The 19,392-nt window shown below is 39.4% G+C and overlaps 1 protein-coding gene across 1 annotated transcript in view; it reads left to right on the top strand.

The window, feature by feature from the left end:
* Positions 1 to 19,392, top strand: part of shot (dystonin-like protein short stop) — a 247,145-nt gene that overhangs the window by 166,545 nt on the left and 61,208 nt on the right. The window contains 2 exon segments of the mRNA XM_074173472.1: positions 6,728 to 6,843; positions 6,985 to 16,066. Coding sequence (XP_074029573.1) covers positions 6,728 to 6,843; positions 6,985 to 16,066 — 9,198 coding nt within the window.

Genomic DNA, 19,392 nt, shown 5'->3' on the forward strand with positions numbered 1-19,392 from the left:
GCCTCGGCAATCATCCGGATGCTTATTCGACGATCTATACGCACAATTTGGTTGATTTTGGTCACTGTTTCCGGAGGTGGAACAGCGACAGGGCGACCTGGGCGCTGATCATCTTCAGTGCTCTCTTGGCCCTCACTGAAGCGCTTACACCACTCAAAAACATGCGCACGTGATAGAGAATTATTCCCATAGTCCTCTTGCAACAATTTATAGCACACAGTCGGAATTTTTTTCAATTAAACGAGAAATTTGGAATTGATACGTTGCTCCTGTTTTCAGCACGAGAAAAAAACACGTTCGTTTCAAACCGCTACTGCACAAATACGTGACAAAAACGTGTTTTGGTACATGGATAGAGAAGATTTCCAGATACCCAACGCACTTCTCGTTTTTTCTCCATCTATCTAGGGCGCCCTATAGGCGCGCAGTCTCGTTATTTAATAGCCGAACCTCGTATTGTCTATTTTACAGTTGAATTTGTCGAATTTTTAAGGTAATTGAGTTTGTTTTCTGAATATTAAAGCAGTGATACAATTACCCCAAACTTTCCTAAATTGCAATAAAAGTAATTCGTTAAATTACATCATACATCATTAAAAGGATATGACTCATCACGGAACCCTGATGACTACTGTAGAAGTCTAAAGGATTCAAATCAGTTGACTGAATCAGCGGTACTGTTGAGTCAAGCCAAAAGTAAAAACTAGAGTAGGCTATTTTACTTGAAAACTTCTGAAAATTTTCATAGATTTAGCTGAGAAAAAGACTGCTCCCCTTAGTACATAATACGTATAAGTGTCAGTCGCTTGAAACTGTACGTTTACTATATTACGGTAAGGAGTTAGGATATTTTGAAATTGCTGAGTATCAAATATCAAAATCCAGCCTCCAGTACTGTTATCAACCTCGGCCGCGGTTTTTTCTATGACCTGAACCACTATCTTTCTTGTTTATCTAACTTCTCGCTTTTGTATCCTACGTATTTGTTGACTTCGTCATTGAACAAAGATTTATATATCTCTTAAATATGCAAATGTCGCCACGATACACGGTTGTCGGAAAAATGTCGTAATGCTGTTCGAGTTTATAGCCTGACGAAGTCGAATTAGAAATAAAACTGCTTTATTAATGCGACCTTCTGTCGGATGACCCTCATTCTTCCCATCATTTACTCATAGTGTAATAATTAAAAATGGAGTGATTAGCAAATAAAATGATTATATCTATCAACAACGCAATATCATTGTTGATTTTATGAAGATTATTACTTTTATCCTTTTATCGAACTTTGCTAAAAATGATAAACACTTTCAAATATACGAGGGCTGCCTTTTATATTTATATAAATGACCGTTAGATGGCGCTATGGAAATATGGCTTCACAATATTCAAAAACTGAATACAACTGGCCGATAAGTGATGAAAATCTATATCAGAACTATCTAATATAGTTTTCACCTTGAGATAATATTCTTTATGAAACCGCGACACACGCACTATTCATAAATTACTCCCAATTTTAAAATTTATACCCTGGAAATATTACCAACTACCTACGTTCCAATCAGATAATATAATTCTAGGAACCTTCTTCTTCTTTTTCATTCATTGGCCTCAGCAACCAATAATTCTAGGATATATTTAACTATTTGAAAACCTTGAAGAAACACAAAACTAGAGCTGTTAGGAATCAGGGTCATACTCACTTTCAACCGCACAACTCAGTAGGTGGTACTCAATTTTCTAAATCTACAGCAGTTCATTTCGGAAAGCTGTCGTCTCAACAAATATTTCTGAGCTTGAAATAATTATTTTGGAATTGGATTCATTACAGAAGAGCATTTTCTCAAAATCAATAAAAACTGCGTAAAATGCATCACATCACAATTTTATTATGATCTGGTACTTATAGGAGATCAAAAGTATACATATATATTTGTTTCATATAAGTAAAAATTACTTATATGAAACAAATATAGTTTGCGGTAGTTCTTCACTCGAGCTACAATCAAATGAACTATCTTCCGTTTCCACTGTGATTTGTTCCATATAATTTATAATACTCGAGACTTTTACTTTCAAAATAATGGAGATTATATGAATACAAATATTCAAAAGCCTTCTTCTTCTTCTCTTTCATCGTGTAATGGCCTCAGCTACTAAGACTATAGCGTATTGACTTAACACTCAATTGTCAGCTGTCCACTGCTTCTTCTTCTTCCATATTTTTTCAATATTGATTATTTGTAGAAATTTTCGCTACTTTATGTTCGAATCCGTTACGCCGCTACCGTCGAGTAAATTTCGCTACGGTTGACAACGCTGGTACAGAGCAGTTATATGTCTTGCAAGAGCTGTCGTAGGTATATTAAAAATTAGTTTGTGCGAATGGGGTATCGTTTTTAGAATAAAAAAACAACTTTGGAGCACTCGAGGTTAACAACATTTTAAGGATGAAATTCATAACGATTCACAATCGATTATATTAGATGTAGAAACTATTCTGGATGATGAATCGGATAATTTTGGATGATGAATCGGTTAATTTGCAGTCAATAGAAAAATTCGATATCGAAAACATTGATGTTGTTTTGGCGGACGATAACGTTAGTCCCATGGATGTAGCTATAGGGTGTCAAAGTGATAGTTTAGATGTTTATAATATGAAAGTGAGAATGGAATACAAACGTTACAAAGGTTAACAAGACGATAAATCGCGAAGAAACCGGTTGTTTGAACCCATCTGACAAATTATTGTAAAAAAAACTAAACCCCTTTGTTTTGACAACAGGTGTCAATTTTTCGGACAATGTAGATATATAAAACTGATATTTTTCTGCAACTCTCATGTGTGATTTCGAAGTATACCTTGGAAAATTCGATAGGCATACAGAAACAAATTTGGAATGCGGGTTGTAGAGAACCTTACACGAACTTCAATTGGAAAACACCACAAATGTATTTCGACAATTATTTCAATGGGGAATGTTCCTCAATTTGGGTTATTACAGCAAATGCAAGTTTGAACAAAATTAAGTTGAGTTTAATGTTTCAAATGTTGTGTTTTAATTTTTAAAGGGAGTTGTTTCTAATTCACATATTGGCAACACCGCCTATATCAAGTTGAAATAATTTATACGAACCTCGATATTCTACTTTAAAAAAGGAAAATTATCTTTATAAATCAACAATTGAAGCAAATATAAATTATAGTTCAATACCACATCCACAAGCCACATAAACAACAGTTGTTGTGTTATTTATTTATATAGAGGAAGATAGGTTAGGTGCACAAAATGTCATATGTCACAGAATGTCTCGGAACTCGGAACATAAGTAAACAGAACAGCACGCCTCTGAAATATGTCATCTTTGTTTGTCTCATACAGGTAACAGATTCATTGTCCTTTATTAGCTATAACCGATGTTGCCAAATGGTGAAATAGAAACGAATCCCTATAAATGTTGAATGCATTATTTCATTCTTCTTTTTTAAGTATTTAAATAATTTTTCAAAGAAATAGGTTGAAATGATAAGTTTAAAATGCGTTGTTCTAGAGCTCTTTTATGAAAACTACTTGATTTTCGTCAGGAGGAACATTAATATGCGTGCCGGAACGTTTAGAAAAGACTAAATAACAGTTATTCTAGCACTTTGAAGTATATTTTTACTCAAGCACCTTAAGAATCGATTGGATCTTCGTTATACCCTTCTCACAAGTCCTTCAACTTAACCCCGTTAAAATTAGCCTCGTGAATTGATTGCGTTTATAAATATAAGCACGTCGCTGACTGTGGAATCTCAATTAAACAAATACGGAGAAGTCTATTTTAATTACCCGGCGTTGCTGCAAACTACCAAAAAGGCCGAATGAATAATCTGGATTGTCTTAGGTCGGGACAAGATGCTGTGCATTCTTAAGTGGGAAATCGATAACGAATATTTCCACTCGGGTGTTTCCGGGCTGGCGATTGATTTGAGGAAAGTTGCATTCCATTGAGGTCAAGTAATTCTAGAAGGGAGTTGCTCGGTTTTTTATTTGTACAGATCTTAACCAATAGACATTCAATATTGAGTCTTTATGATACGTCAGAATACTCGATGTGTAACAGGTTCAGACTACCCTTGCCTGAAAAATTGTTAACAAATTTTGAATCTATGAAAGAAAAGATAAATAAATGAAATAATAATAATGCATAGGAGTTTGCATCACAAATCGTCCGTTCCACGGTTGTACTTCCCCCGACAGCAGGGAGGCCGTGGACTTTTGAGTTTGGAGTGTCTACATGACGGAATGGTACTGGATGGAGCCTGTAAAGTCGTCAGGAGTTCGGATCCCCTTCTCTGCATGGTCTGCGACTATGAGAGAGCAGGAATTGGAGCATCTCTCTTTAGGACAGCTGCCCGAGCAGCTGATGAACTCGGTATAGTTTTCGACACTGAACGAGGTGACCCCAACTCTGTCACCGAGTTGGAACCCGTTCAGCAAAAGGCCCATATAAAAGACGCAGATATCGCTTCACTACTGCGGCAACACAAGGATAAGCTAATACATGGGGTCTTCTTCAACAACATTGAAGACCTTGGCTTATCAAAGCGCATGACCGTAGCTTCTTCAGTTCTAGTGCGCTGAAGTCGGAAACTGGGGGGTTTATCATGGCCTGCCAGGATGGTGTCTTCATCACCTTAGTCTACCGCAGTCGCGTGATGGCTATAGAGGTTCCTGACACAAGGTGCAGGGCCTGCCGCGAGGCGTCTGAGACCTTAAAGCGTCAGCATATCCAGCATATGCGGTTCAGCGTATATCCAGCCTCAACGTATATTCTAAGGATGCTTTATTGCCACATTCGGCACTTTTACGGTATTAATGAGACACCGGTGTTGCTCTACGCTCCGGGGGATATTGAATCCGTTGTGGCGAACGAGAAGTGCCGAATTTATTGGAACTATTTGTTCCCCAACCTCAGGCTCATACAAGCTAATAAGCCTGATGTAGTCCTTCTCGACCACCAGACCAAGACGATATTTGTCGTGGAGTTTTCAGCTCCTGGCGAGATGAATATCGTCAGAAAAGAGGAGGAAAACGAATAAAATATCGAGATTATCTCTTCGAACTCCGCAGACTCCATCCAGACCACTCTGTCAAAATGCTTCTTGTCCTTGGAGTCCTTGGTAGAATGATGTCCTCTCTACCCTCGAGTCTCAAAATGATACCAGCTTTACGCACTAGGCCAGAAATCTCAGCCGGACAAATATAGAAGGCTGTCATTCTTGGCTCACTGCGCTTACTCAGGGCACATGATTCTTGGACTCAATGATCACGCACCCCACGGTGTGGGGAGTGGTCGTTGGTTGAAAATGTTGGCACGCCCTTATGAATGTATCGGGGCTTCGGTAGATAGGACCAGAGCAAACTTAGGGTTGAAAAAATAATTTCAGTAATGTTTATTCACCAACATTGAAATAAATTCCAAAATACATCATTACAAATAGAATACAAAACAAATTTATTAGTTGTCCTAGGTAATGGACATTGAGAAAGCCTGTTGAAACCCTAAGGTTGTGCTAAAGAGTTTTCTACTTACAGTGTTACCAAATATTCTTATAACAGAAATTCAGTGTGTTTTTACAAAATTTTGCAAAATGCGGGACGGTAGCCGGTTGGACTGGCGTGGGTGGTTTGCTCTGTTATGAAAACTAGTGGTTAAAGCCGTGAGGCTGGACGACCGATTTTCACTTTTATCGTGCTAGGAATCGCACGTTAGAAGGCAAGACCTCGTTTATTCTCAGCTTGTACAAATTTCGACTTCTGAGGGCTGTCTTTTCTAGAGGGGCGACAGCTGGTTACGGAAAAACAGATTTTAACTGAGAGTGACAATGAGAGGAGAATCGTAATTCTGTATGATTTATTTGCTATGAATTATTTGCTATAAATTATGTTCAAGACGATTTCCTGGTCTACATCTACGAGATACTTCTTGAACATATATAAATTGAATAATCAAAAGTAAATATAAGAAATACTGAAACGTAGCTGTGAAATGTCTTTTTCATTTTAAATTTTTTAGCATTTTTTCTTAATTTTATATATATATTTTTTTGATATTTAGCCATTTATCAATTCATTTTCATTTCATATCACCATAATTCTTTTTTTCTACAAATTAGCGTTTTTATATTTTTTTTTTTGCTCATTGTTATTTTTTTTTCCTCTCATTTTTTTTCAAACAGTAATTTTCTTTTTCTTCGACTCATTTTTACAATTTTTGACATTTTCACTATTCCATTTATTTTTCATTTCATTTTATTCTTCATTTTTTTCTATTTCTCCAATTTGAAATCGGTTAGAAACTTCGTAGACAGTGAAGGCTGAATCTACAACATTCACCAATCAAATTCAAATAATAGCTATTCATTTTTTTCTATTTCTCCAATTTGAAATCGGTTAGAAACTTCGTAGACAATGAAGGCTGAATCTACAACATTCACCAATCAAATTCAAATAATAGCTATTCGTAGTACTAGAGATCACTTTTCCTGCTGCAGGATGTAGTACTTTCTGTTTCCAACATAGAAAGAAAATAAGAGTGATATTTGACAACTTTTTTAAGGAAATTTTGAGCCCTATAAACAAAATTCAACCAATCACGACGACTACTGAAACCCTATAATTTTTATCAAGGTTTTTTGTTCATAATGATGAAATTCTCTTTGTTTCTTTTACAGAGATTGGTCGAACAGATGCAACCACAACCATTCCGAACCTTCAGATCTGAATTTCACATGAGCAGTACCAGCGAACACACTTCAACATATACTACAACAACCCACTACAGCAAACAGTAAGTTTATTTTATTGATAATTCCTAGACGAAAATATACAGTGAAATACTGAAAACGAAATACGATTTTTTTTTCGTGAATATTCAATACGATGATCTATTACTGTTTATATTGAACCAAAAATTATCTCCCGTCACTAGGTATGTCCAAACTACAAAAACCTCTTCCAACTCTGAGAACGGCACAACCATCAAAATCACAGATGAGCAGACAAAAGATAACTGGAAAAACGATGAAGTGGACCACATAACTAACGGTCGTCCACCAGACAAACACACCACCCTGACTAAAATAATTCAAGAACCCCAAAGATGGGACAGCTCGATGCAATTCACAGAAATCAAATCACTGAAAAGGAGCCATAACACTCCCGAAGGATTGGATATCCTCGACATCGCCGGAATCATCAATCCCTATACGGGAGAATTACTGACAATACGAGAGGCCATCGCCGAAAGAATATTAGACGTCAGGACCGGTAAAGTAGTTGCCTCTACGGACGGCACCCAAATTTCTATAGGCGAAGCTCAAAGAGCGGGACTAGTCGAACCAAAAATTGCAGAAAGACTGAGCAGCCCATGTGGAAGCACTGAAGATGGTCGTGATCTCACACTCCTGGAGGCAATTCAACGCGAAATCTATGAAGCGGAGCAAGGTTACCTAGACCCATCTGAGAAGAGAATAAAGGTAACCCATTCCATCACTATAAACCAAGCCATCGATGATGGAAGAGTCGATATTCAGTCCGGAACGTACACGCTAGACAACGGAGAAACCATTGACATCAGGGAAGCTTATAAGCGAGGGTACCTTCTTCAGCACACGGAAGTCAAGTTACAAACAGGTGCAGTGCCCTTGTCAGACGCCATTAGTCAGGGCTTGATTGATGATAAAACCGGGTGGATTGTGGACCGCAACTCGGGAAATAAGTATCAAATCGATGCCGCGGTTAAATGTAACGTCGTCGATGGTGACATCAGGGAAATCGTTGATCCCAAAACGGATAGTAAAATAACAGTAATACAAGCCCTAGAGAGTAATTTAATCAACCCGAAATTAGGCAAGTACGTATTAGGCCACGAGAAATTAAATTTCCTCGAGGCTAAGCGCCGGCAGCTGATAGTCAAACCAAAATCTCTGAAAGAAGTAGTTGACGATAACTTGATGGACGATGAAGGTAAGATTTTCTCGCCGATGCATCAAACGAAATTGACTCTATTAGAGGCTGCTAATCGCGGAGTTCTAGACCTCGACTCCACTAAGACCATCTTGGATCTGAGAACTAACGAGCATGTAACGCTGAGCGAAGCTCTCAAAGAAGGCATAATTTTGCCTGACAGCAAGTTCAGGAACTGCGTAACGGAAGAGGTCGTTACCATCCAAGAGGCCGTTAGCAGGGGTTACATAATATCCGTAGTCAGGAAGTCCATCTTTGACGTCGACGGTTTCCAACCGCCTGATAAATCAGATCACATCAGCTTCAATGCTGCCAACGTAAAAGGTTTCATTAGCAAAAAGAATGGTGGTAGTCTACTGGTGAGTAAAAAGAGCGGCAAGCTAATTCCGTTTATAGAAGGGGTAACGTCCGGGGAGGTAAAACCGGAAGTTTACGAAAATCTAACGCGACCTATCGGTATAATCGAAAACCAGCGTGAACTGAATCTTTTAGAAGCAGTATTTCGTGGCTATATCGACCCGAAAAGCGGTAACCTCATAGACTTAACCACAAACAAAATCGTCTACCTGAATGAAGCCATTGCGCAAAACCTCATAACTCCTGAAGGCGCTGCTCTCTTGAATAGCCTACTGAACCTGAACGTGTCTACACGCGTCACGCGCACCCTAGTTCAGAGGTACGTCACTGTCACGAGCAAAGATGTAAAACAGGAAGTTATCACTTATACGGAAGCCCTTCGGTTGGGTCTGATAAATAACGAAGAACAGACTTATACCGATCCCCAAACCAAAACCGTTATTCCCATCGTTCAGGCGATCAGCGAAGGTAGGTTAGCACCCGATACCGAAAGTTCCGAAAAAATCGTTAGCCCTAGTACTTCGAAAACGTCCACTGTTTCAATTCATAGTAATAAAGGTTATCCCGTTGCGAGAGATTCTGATTCGTCCAATACCAAAATTCAGTCGTCGGAATTCATAACTAACGAGAAGAAATCTTTCGAAAAATACGTGTATGATGTTCCCAAAGAAGGTTGGAACCTGGCAGACGCCATAAATCGAGAATTGTTCGATCCCGTTAGCGGTTTGTTTATTATATACGGCACTGACCGTCTGGTGACATTCGAGGAATGTATTACATTGAAACTTATCAACAGCTCTTCCGTAGTTGTGGTAGATCCCCTTACCAAACGTCAAATTCCAGTCACAAGAGCCTTAGAGAAAAAAATTGTGAACGCTACTGGGCATTACATAACTGAAACAGAGCAGCTTACAATGCAAGAAGCTATCAACAGAAATGTTATACTACTAGGAGGAAAAGTGGAGACAGATCACACACCCAAAGCAGAGTCTAAATCTCTTGAACCAGTGCAAATCCAAACAGGTGTTATTTACGACCCCAAATCTACTTTGGTTATATTCTCGCAGGAAAACCAGTCATCAGATCTCATAACAGCAATCCTCGAGAACAAAATCTCTTCAGAAACTGTAAAAGTTAAAGACCCAAAATCGGGAAGAGATATTTCTATAAAAGAAGCAATTGCACGTAATGTAATTCATCCTGAGGAAAAAACTTACACCGATAAATCTGGAAATAAAATATCTTTGCAGGACGCGACTAAATCAGGTCTACTGGCCGTTGTTGGAACGCCTATCTTAGCCACGAAATCGATGATTGAAATCGTCAAGAACATTTTTGTCGTAGATCCGAAAACAGGTGAACAAATACCGGCTGAGGTAGCCCTGCAACAAGGTGTTATCGATCAGGAGGCATTTGACAATTTAAGATACGCAAATTCTACCCATGTAACTGATCAAGGCGTTCAGTCTGTAATCACTGAAACCCACAGTTCTATACGAATTACCGATCCTAAAACCGGGAAAACATATACATCTCATGAAGCTCTAACTGGAGGAATCATCACACCAGAGCAACTGGATGAAATCAAAGTCCAGAAGGAAGATATCCCCAAAATGAAGAAACTGGGTACAGTCTCAATCAGTCTGGACGAACCAAGTAAAATGTCGGAGGCAGAAAAGACCAGAGCGCGTATTACTATCGAGCCTACGTACAGAGTGAAGATTGGACGAGCTCAATCTTTGAGCCCAGAAAGAGAAGCTAAACGAGTAGTTTTGCAAAAACTTAGAAAGAAAATAGTGAAACCTATGGAAGCGCTCGAAACAGGTATCATAGATGAGGATACAGCACAAATTTTGGAGGAGAGAGAAAGGTTCATTTCCTCTGAAGGTGAGCAGCTGACTCTACAAGAAGCTCTAGAAGCCCGAAAAGTGGACGGCCACCAGGGCAAGATCGTGGATCCTCAACGAGGTGACTTACTCACCATCAAGGAAGCCATCGAGCGTGGAATTTTGGACCCTGATGGTACCAATGAACTACTAGTGCCTTTGAATCGAAGTCTGTCCATTCCTGAATTGGTGAAACAGGGTTTACTTGATGTAGAAACTAACAAAATTGTGCACCCTGAAACCGGAGCTCATTTGAGTATCAGCGAAGCTATTGTCTGTGATATTATCGATCCGCTCAGCACTCTAGTCGAAAAGTCTGGCGATGTATTGACTGTGAGCGAAGCGATCGAAACCGGTGTGATAGACGACGAGAAATCGACAGTTCAAACAAGTCACGGCAGCTTAGATATACAGGAAGCCGTTAAAGACAAAATATTTGACAATACCGTCCACTCTGGACCTATAGAAATCCCTCCTGCAGGCATGACATTCCCTGTAGCCGTGAAACGGGGTCTAGTCGATACCGAGAAAAAGGAAATTATGAACCCCATCACTAAGGAAACCATACCGCTCAGTGAAGCTATCGAACATAACTTTATAATGTCGTTGCCGTTCCCCGCTAGTCCTGAATCGATTAGGATCGAAGATGCCTTGGAATCTCATCTAATCGACTCCGAAAAAGGGACTTTCACTGACCCTAAATCCGGAAAAATGTACCCCGTATCCGAGGCGGTTGAAAAAGGATTGCTGGTCATTAAAGAACCTCTAGAAGGGTTGTCTTTCGCCCACTCAACTCCTGTTACTACTCTAACTGAGACGATAAACACTATTCATACTGTCACTACCAAAACAATCGAACTCCAAACCGGATTCGCCCTTCTGAACAAGGGCGAAGTACAGAACTTAGAAACTGGTCAAATTATTTCTATAGATGAAGCAAGGAAACAGGGAATCGTCAAAGATGTCAGTGAAACAAAGAACCGCACCATTGTCAAAGATATCAAGATGAGTTTTTCTGACGCCTTGAATAAGGGCCTCGTCGATATGAGCGCGGGTATTTTCACAGATCCGAACTCAGGAGAAAAAGTTTCCATTGAGCAAGCATTACAAGAAGGGAAATTATCAGCTGTGCCAGACACTAACGTAGAAACGCATGAAACTATCGTTACTAGTCACAAAACAACCGAACTGAATATCGCCGAAGCTTTTCAAACTATTTACAATGAAGAAACAAGCACTTTCCACGATCCGTCTGACAAAAATAAACAGCTAACATTCAAAGAAGCCATGGAGAAAGAAATCATTGATCCCAACTCTATGGTGTATGACGTTACCGCACACAAACCTATAACAGTGGAGCAAGCTGTAGAAAAGGGGCTACTTGATCCAAAGACTGGCAAAGTAATGGACGAGAAGTCCGGGAAAACTATAAACTTCAAAGAAGCGACAAAAAAAGGACTCATCGCAGTTCTAGGCGGGTTGGCACTGCCTGTGGTAGCTCCTGTTTTAGCAGGAGCTGCCGCCGTAAAAGCAGTTAAAGACTTTGCTGAAAAGAAATCACAGCGATCTTCGGAAACAACACAGGATACAGCAACAAGCTCTACCACTACAACTACGACTCATGAAATCTACTCTCAAAAATTACTCAAGCCTGTAAAATCCAAGTCCAGTGATGTGAAAGAAGAAGTTACTCTAATCGTGGAGGTGCCGCAGAAGCCGGTCTTTCTTCCAATCGGAGACGCCATCTCGCAAAGTAGAATCGAGCCGAAAATCTGTCGGGTTGTACACCGTAACGAAGAACTACCCTTCACTGTTCAAGACGGTTTGGATCAAAATAAAATCAGCCTTCTTGACGAAGTTCAAGTCATGAGCAATCACGAAGTTGTCCTGGTGGAAGAGTACAATACCAGCGTGCTAGTTATGTCTAAAACTATAACCGCTCAGAAGCTAGCGGAACTTGGCTACTATGACCCGAAATGTCGCAAATTCCTCAACCCCAAAACTGGAGCCTACATTAGCTTTGAAGAGCTTATCTATGGCTTGCGAGTGTTCGATCCCGAGACGATTCTAGTGAAAGATTCGACCAAGAAACCCCCTGTATACATCACCCTTGATGAAGCTTTGAGGAGACCTTTGATCGACAAGAACAGCGGCTACATGGTGGATCCTAAGACTGGTAAAAAGGTGCCGTTCTTCGAAGCCGTGAAGCTTCGATGGATCATCCACGTCAACGACAAACCCAAGGAGAAGTACCAACCGCTGACATTACAGGAAATCGTCGAAACAGATATGTTCGATCCTGTCGACATTACAGTAGCAACAGAGAACAAGACCCTACCTCTATTCAAAGCGATCAGCTGTAATATAGTTGATGGCAAGTCTGTTACTATCAGAGATCCAAAGAGCATGCAATTAGTTCCTTACTACGAGGCAGTGGATAAATCTATCGTAGACCCTCAGCGGGGGTTGGTTATCAACACAGCAACGCAACATACGATGCAGTTTCCTGAAGCTTTCATCAAAGGTTACGTGCTCGCTATACCGAGACCAATTTCACTTCAAGCAGCCATTCACAAGGACATGTACGATCCACAAACATGCAAAATCACAGACCCTCTGACCAAGGCGCAGCTTTCTGTAGCCGACGCAGTGGATAGACTAATAATCGACGATAAGATCAGCGAAATCAAAGATACCAAAGCAGACAGTTTCATATCTCTAGAGGATGCTTTGAAGCAGAAAGTATTGCATTCTGAAGAAGGTAAGGTTAAAGACACCAAAACCGGCCAACTACTTCCGTTAAACAAAGCTCTTGATATGAAACTGATTCAGACGAAACCGGTAGTGTTCAGTTTGCTTCAAGCTATCATCCAAAACTACTATACGTCGCGAACGGGTTTGATACTGAATCCGATAACTGGAGACGAGGTAACTCTACAGAAAGCTATAGAGTGCAAGCTAATAGATCCTGTTACTACACGAATCAAAGACGATAAACGAGGCCGCATCATAGAAATCAAAGAGGCGATCCAAAGTAACTTAGTCGATGCAGAGAAAGGGGTTTTAACGAATCCGTTGCTTCCTCTAGACCAAGCTTACCTCAGAGGTTACATTCTCAGCACGGTCCTGCCGTGGTCTCTGCAAGAAACATTGGCGCAAAAGGTGTATGACCCAAAAACCGGTTTGTTCACTATAAACAACGCGAACGTCACCCTAGTGGAGGCAATCGACGGTGGCGTCGTCAACCCCAACGTTCTGACAGTCAAAGAGCCTAGATCGGGCGATATAATAACCCTGAACGACGCTATAAACTTGAAACTGATCGATCCCGTCAAAGGACAGGCTTTGGATCCAATGAATAACACCGAAATGAATCTCTACGAAGCGTACGACAGAGGTCTAGTCGTACCGTACAAGAACCAAATCACCCTCCCAGAGGCCGTATTCAAAGGTTTTTACGATCCAACTACGGGTAAGTTTATTAACCCCAAGAACAAAGAAAGGTTGAAGGCCTCCAGTGCGATTAATCGGGGCTACGTCGACATTTCCTCCACTTTAGTAACCATCGACGAAGAAATAGTGACGTTCGAACAGGCAGTTTACGACGGCATTATCGACACCAACGAAGGTGTAATTCTAAGCTACAACGAGCCAGTCGACTTCAACGAAGCTTTCGAAAGAGGTTTACTCGTCGAAATACGACCGCCGATTCCTCTTAGTGAGGCTATCGCCAAGGGAATCTACGACGAAGAATCGCAGCTATTCTTAGACCCGCAGACCGGACAATATTTAACTCTGATCGAAGCTATCGAAATCAATCTCATAGACGCCGAGTCTGTTAGCGTAAAAGACACGCGTATAGGTAACTGGAGAAAGATTCCTCTCATCGACGCCATACACAATAACTACGTAGACGGAAACACCGGCATGGTCAAAGATTTCTCTAAAGGGGAGTCGCAAGAGGTGACTCTACAAAAAGCTTTCGTCCTAGGCATCCTAGTTGACAACAAAGCTGCGATATCTTTGCAGAGAGCTATCCACCGCGGTTTATACGATGAAAATACAGGAAAGATTCTGGACCCTAACACGGAGAGGAAAATAACACTGCACGAAGCGATCCGCAACTTCATTATCAACCCGCTTCTGCCCTGTTACTTCGATAAAAATCAAGGTAAGCTGCAGAGTTTCGCGGACACCTGCAGACTGGGAATCATCGATAAGCGAAACGGCACTTTCAAAGAACCACACGGAGAAAAATCTATGAAACTCTCCGAAGCGATGAACGCGGGCCTGATAGTAGACATTGAATTCGCCAACTTCGGTTTGTACGAAGCTTTGGAAATGGAACTTTATACTCCGGAAGAGGGATCGTTCATCCATCCCGCTACGGGTCGTAAGTATAACCTCAAAGACGCATGCGAAAACGAGCTCATCAACCCAGTAACGTCTCTAGTTAAAAACAGCCAACAGAACAAATACGTTCAACTGACTGTTGCTGTCGAATCCGGCCTCATAGACAACCAGCTTGGCGTGTACGTCTTCCCCAACGGCAACACTGTGGATTTGCTCGAAGCCAAAAACAAGGGCTTGATAGTGACAGCTCGCACGCCTCTGACTCTGGAAGAAGCCATCAAAAACGTTCTTTACAGACCGGAGTCGGGGAAATTCGTCGACCCCGTAAACGGAGAGTTTTACGACCTTTCTCAAGCCATAGCTAACGGTTTCATCGATCCTCGGGCGACAGCTTTGAAAGACACGACCAACAACAGCGTTAAATCCATAACAGCAGCCATTCAGGATCATAAGATAGACGTGGAGAAGGGACGGGTTTTGGATTCTAAGTCGAAGAAAACGTACAACTTGGACGAGGCTTTCAAGAAAGGGTTACTGATAACACTAGAGAAGCCTCTGGCGGAAAAATTCGTGCAAAAATCGGTACCTGCAAGCGCAGCAATGGCTAAACAAGCTCGCGAGTACTCCTTGGACGAGGCCATCAAATTCGAGTTGCTTGATCCGGAAGTTGCCGTTGTTAAAGACCTTCAGGTAGGTAAATTTAGATCGGTCGCGAGCGCTATTGATGACAAACAGCTAGACGTCGCGAAAACCGTCATATTCGATCCGACAACGGGCAAAGTAAAGTCACTAGTAGTCACGTACGATCAAGGGGTTATAATATACCTGAAGGAACCATCATCTTTCATTCAGGCTATCGAAAGTGGCCTTCTAAATGTCGCTACGGGAAAATTCACAGTACCGCAATCCAACGAGGTTTTAACCTTAAAAGAGTCCATCGCGCTGGGTTTCATCGACCCGGACACTGCACTCATCAAAGATTTCAACAAAAAGAAATTGATCAAACTTCCCGAAGGCTTCAGGAAGGGCCTGATAGACGCTGATAAAGGCAACGTCCTAGACAGCTCCACTTCCAAGCTGTTCACTTTATCGGCAGCTCTAGAAACCGGTTTGCTAATCACCACCAACAAAAGCTTCACACTGATGGAAACCGTTACTTACGGCGTGTACAATCCTACTACAGGGCGTTTCACCGACCCGTTTGTCACCACAAATATAATCGACAGAAAGAAACTTACGCTAGCCGATGCTATCGCCGGGAACTTGATAGATCCCAGTAGTACGGTGATCAAAGATCCAGAGAGCGGTATTATAGAGCCTTTGTTGTATGCTATCGACACCAAATTGGTGGATGCGGTAGAAGGGAAGATCCACGACAAAAATGAAAATAAATACATTGATTTCGGCAAAGCCCAAGAGAAGGGTTGGATCTTGCCAGCGGAACAAAGGGTAAGTGTTTTTTTTTTTTCACTAGTAAAATGTGCAACCTTAAGCTAGGCTATGCAAGCTTTTTGACTGACTCATAATCGAATTAGGCCTGCATGAAAGTAGCTTCAGTGTCATGCGATTCAGTACCATTTCATGATTTTGATCGTTGATAAATAATTTCATCTATTAACGAAATAAACGGCCCCATTCGATGTTTACTTGTGATGAGTTTTGATTACTTCTTGAAAAGTGCGATTTATGAAATACTTGGTTGGTTGTGATATAAGTACGTTGGTCATACCCCATGGGCCAGTTATGAACTCGGCATCAAATTCACAGACTAATCATAAACACTAGAGCCCAAAAGCTCTTGGAGCATTCCTTGAAAAAAATTGGCGCCCCCTTCAAAATTTTTCTGAATGTCTCATGTTCTTTCAACAAAAATCCAAGAAAAATGCAAAAACGCAATGAAAGAACGATTCCATTGAAAACTGAAACAACTAAAGTTGATATTGACATTTCATTTGTTGATAGTGAACTTGGTTGTCAAATTATCTGAAACGAAAGCGAATAGTTTGATATAAAAGTCGCGTAGGCCGAGCGTTAGACAAGTAAACTGAAATTGAACCTCTCCTAATTGTATCTGCCATATCAAAAATACATAAGAATTGGTGTGGTGTATATGAAGGGCTCTGCAAAAAGTCCCTAAGTAACATTTTTGCGAGTTAAAACTGGTAGCACCATCTAAATATAAATTGAATGTACTTTTAATTGCTCTATTTAGTTTTCGCCTAAAATGTTTCGAAGTGCCTCATTTCTTAAGTCGCATTTTATAACGTGGCGAGAGGTTTCGTGCAAGAAGAACCTAAGTGTTAAAAAAGAACCTAACTTTAGAAAAGAACCGAAGTGATATCAGATACAGAAAAGTGCGTGTTTTGTTATTTTCTTTGTGTTATTGTTTTCATGTAGTAGCCTTGTTTTTTTATAGCCTTTACAAATCAATTTTCATTAGACGACGATGAAAAATAAGAAATAAATAATCCAAAAATAAGAATAAATAATCTTGTGACAAGTCAGGCCACAATGTTTTTGTTTACTGAACATTTTGCATCCAAGGGCCCTAATGAAGTAATTACAGCTTTAGATTTCTATCTGAAGAAATAAAAAACCGATAAACAAGTTATATTGTCAATTTTTTGCGACAACTGTTTTTCGCAGAATAAAAACAAATTTTTGTTCACGTATTTGGGTTCTCTTTGTGCATCTAGGCTCTTTCAAAAGATCCTGATAAGGTAGATAAATATAACAATAAAAATCCATTTGAAATAATGTTTTTGGAACATAGCTTATTTACCAAAAATGCTGATATTTCCAATGAATTCCCAATGTTGAAGGTGCGAGACTATAAACAGTTTTAGCGACTAAAATAAAACAATCAATTCCAGAAATTTTAAAATGTCGATCTGTAATGTTCTCTACAAATGATAAACCTAACCTAAGTAGGATGTCAAAGACTTATTGCTAATGAGGATAAGAGAAATTAAACTTTCTATGTTTTTTACCACTTTTATTTGTAACTAACGTTACTGCTGTTTCGTCCTATACGGACATTTTCAAACTTATACAATAAACTTATTGCTAACTTATTTCCAATCATTTCATAAAGCTTAAATCTGAAAAACTAGCCAAAATCAAATTCCTTGTAGATTATATAGAAAACGAAGAAAATCGAGAATTTTATAAGGTGTGTTAGACGAAGCATCCCTTGAAAAGAAAATCGTGGAAGAAGATGAATCAGACGCTGAAGATTATGACTTATGATAGATTTTTTTTTCTAGTGTTTTTGCTTACTTATCTTATGTGTTAGTATTTTGTTTTGCCTTGTATAATAAAAATGTTGATTTGGGTTATATATTACAGTCTGTTAAAAAAAATTTTTTAAAGAAGCCCCTAAGTGAAAATTTGTATTACTTTTTACAAAAGAACTGTATGTCACATTAGGTCTTAAATGCGTCATATAATTCCTAAATACACGTTTAATCTCTGATAAAAGTTAACATTTTTAAAACCCTAACCACTTTATTTCCAGCAAAAATTGAAACTTTCAATCTTCCGTATCTCAAAACAAGAAAAAGTCACTGAGAGACTTTTTGCATAGAGCCCTTCATAGGTTTTTTTTAATTATTGGTAGGTATTTCAGAAGACTAGAGTTGACTACAATTTTCATCTAATTCACATTTCAATCCCGGGTGGAGTTCTCAAATTTCAATAAGTAATCATTCTCAACACTATCGACTATTTTTGAGTCACTACTCGGTTTTACTAAATTTACTAATGGAATCCTGACCGTATAATAATTTTTTTACAGCTTCGAGACAGCTGGAGCTTTTCATTTTTGTGTGGTGTCCCCTGCATACCGAAAACAGGCAATGCCATTTGCCGTGACACAGTTGCCTTAACATTGCGAAGTGGCATGGTTGTGTTCGTTAATAACAATTAGATTTTTGAAATCCCAAATTCACAATCATCAATTCAGGATACGTTTTGTTATTCTCGTTTATAGAGAGTGTTTGGGATTTCAAAAATGGCTAGTACTAAATATCGACTCATCATCATCATCATCATGGTTTGATATGAACATGTTTATTTGGTTTTAGGAGTGCATTAATTTTTGCTATGCCAGGTTGACAGACTTTTAGTTGCTTAAATGTGTTTTATATGTTCCACGTATGATCTTTGTCGAAATTTTTTACTATGTATTGCCATTCTTATTGACAGTAGGAGCTAGATGCTTATTTAGATATTTGACTTTCACCTACATTTGTCAAACAGCATCTTTCATAATCGCAATAGTTGAGAGTGACTACTTTATTGTTTTAGCATAATTGAAACCTCTTTAATAAAATATGTTTTCCTAGAGGTTGGTCTACTTTAAACATTAGAAATCAATTATTCCAACAAAGTTATCAAAAAATTATTTACTGCTTGTAGCTCCATATAAATCAATTCCAAAAGTATAGATTATGAAATTCAGTTGAAATACCGAACAGAAAATTTTGTGAAAAAAATGTTGTGGACTGGGTAAACTCAAGTAGTTCTTGAACATACCTGATATTATTCAATTTTTCGAACATTTTTAATATTTTTCTATTTTCTAGTTTTTTCATATAAATGTTACTTGAATATGTTACATGAATGTGACATAATTCCACCGAAAATATAATTTCTTTACATTTTTTCCGTGCCTAAAATTTTGAATCCAGTTTTCTTTGGTTTTATATTTTTTAAGGTGTGATTTCGTGATTCTACAGTATAACCACTCACTTTCTGCCCGTTTGAAATCATAT

The sequence above is a fragment of the Leptinotarsa decemlineata genome, unplaced genomic scaffold (genome assembly GCF_025532065.1).
Source record: "Leptinotarsa decemlineata unplaced genomic scaffold, Ldec_3_MD MMD2_tig00000251_RagTag_RagTag, whole genome shotgun sequence".
Taxonomy (NCBI): Eukaryota; Metazoa; Arthropoda; class Insecta; order Coleoptera; family Chrysomelidae; genus Leptinotarsa; species Leptinotarsa decemlineata.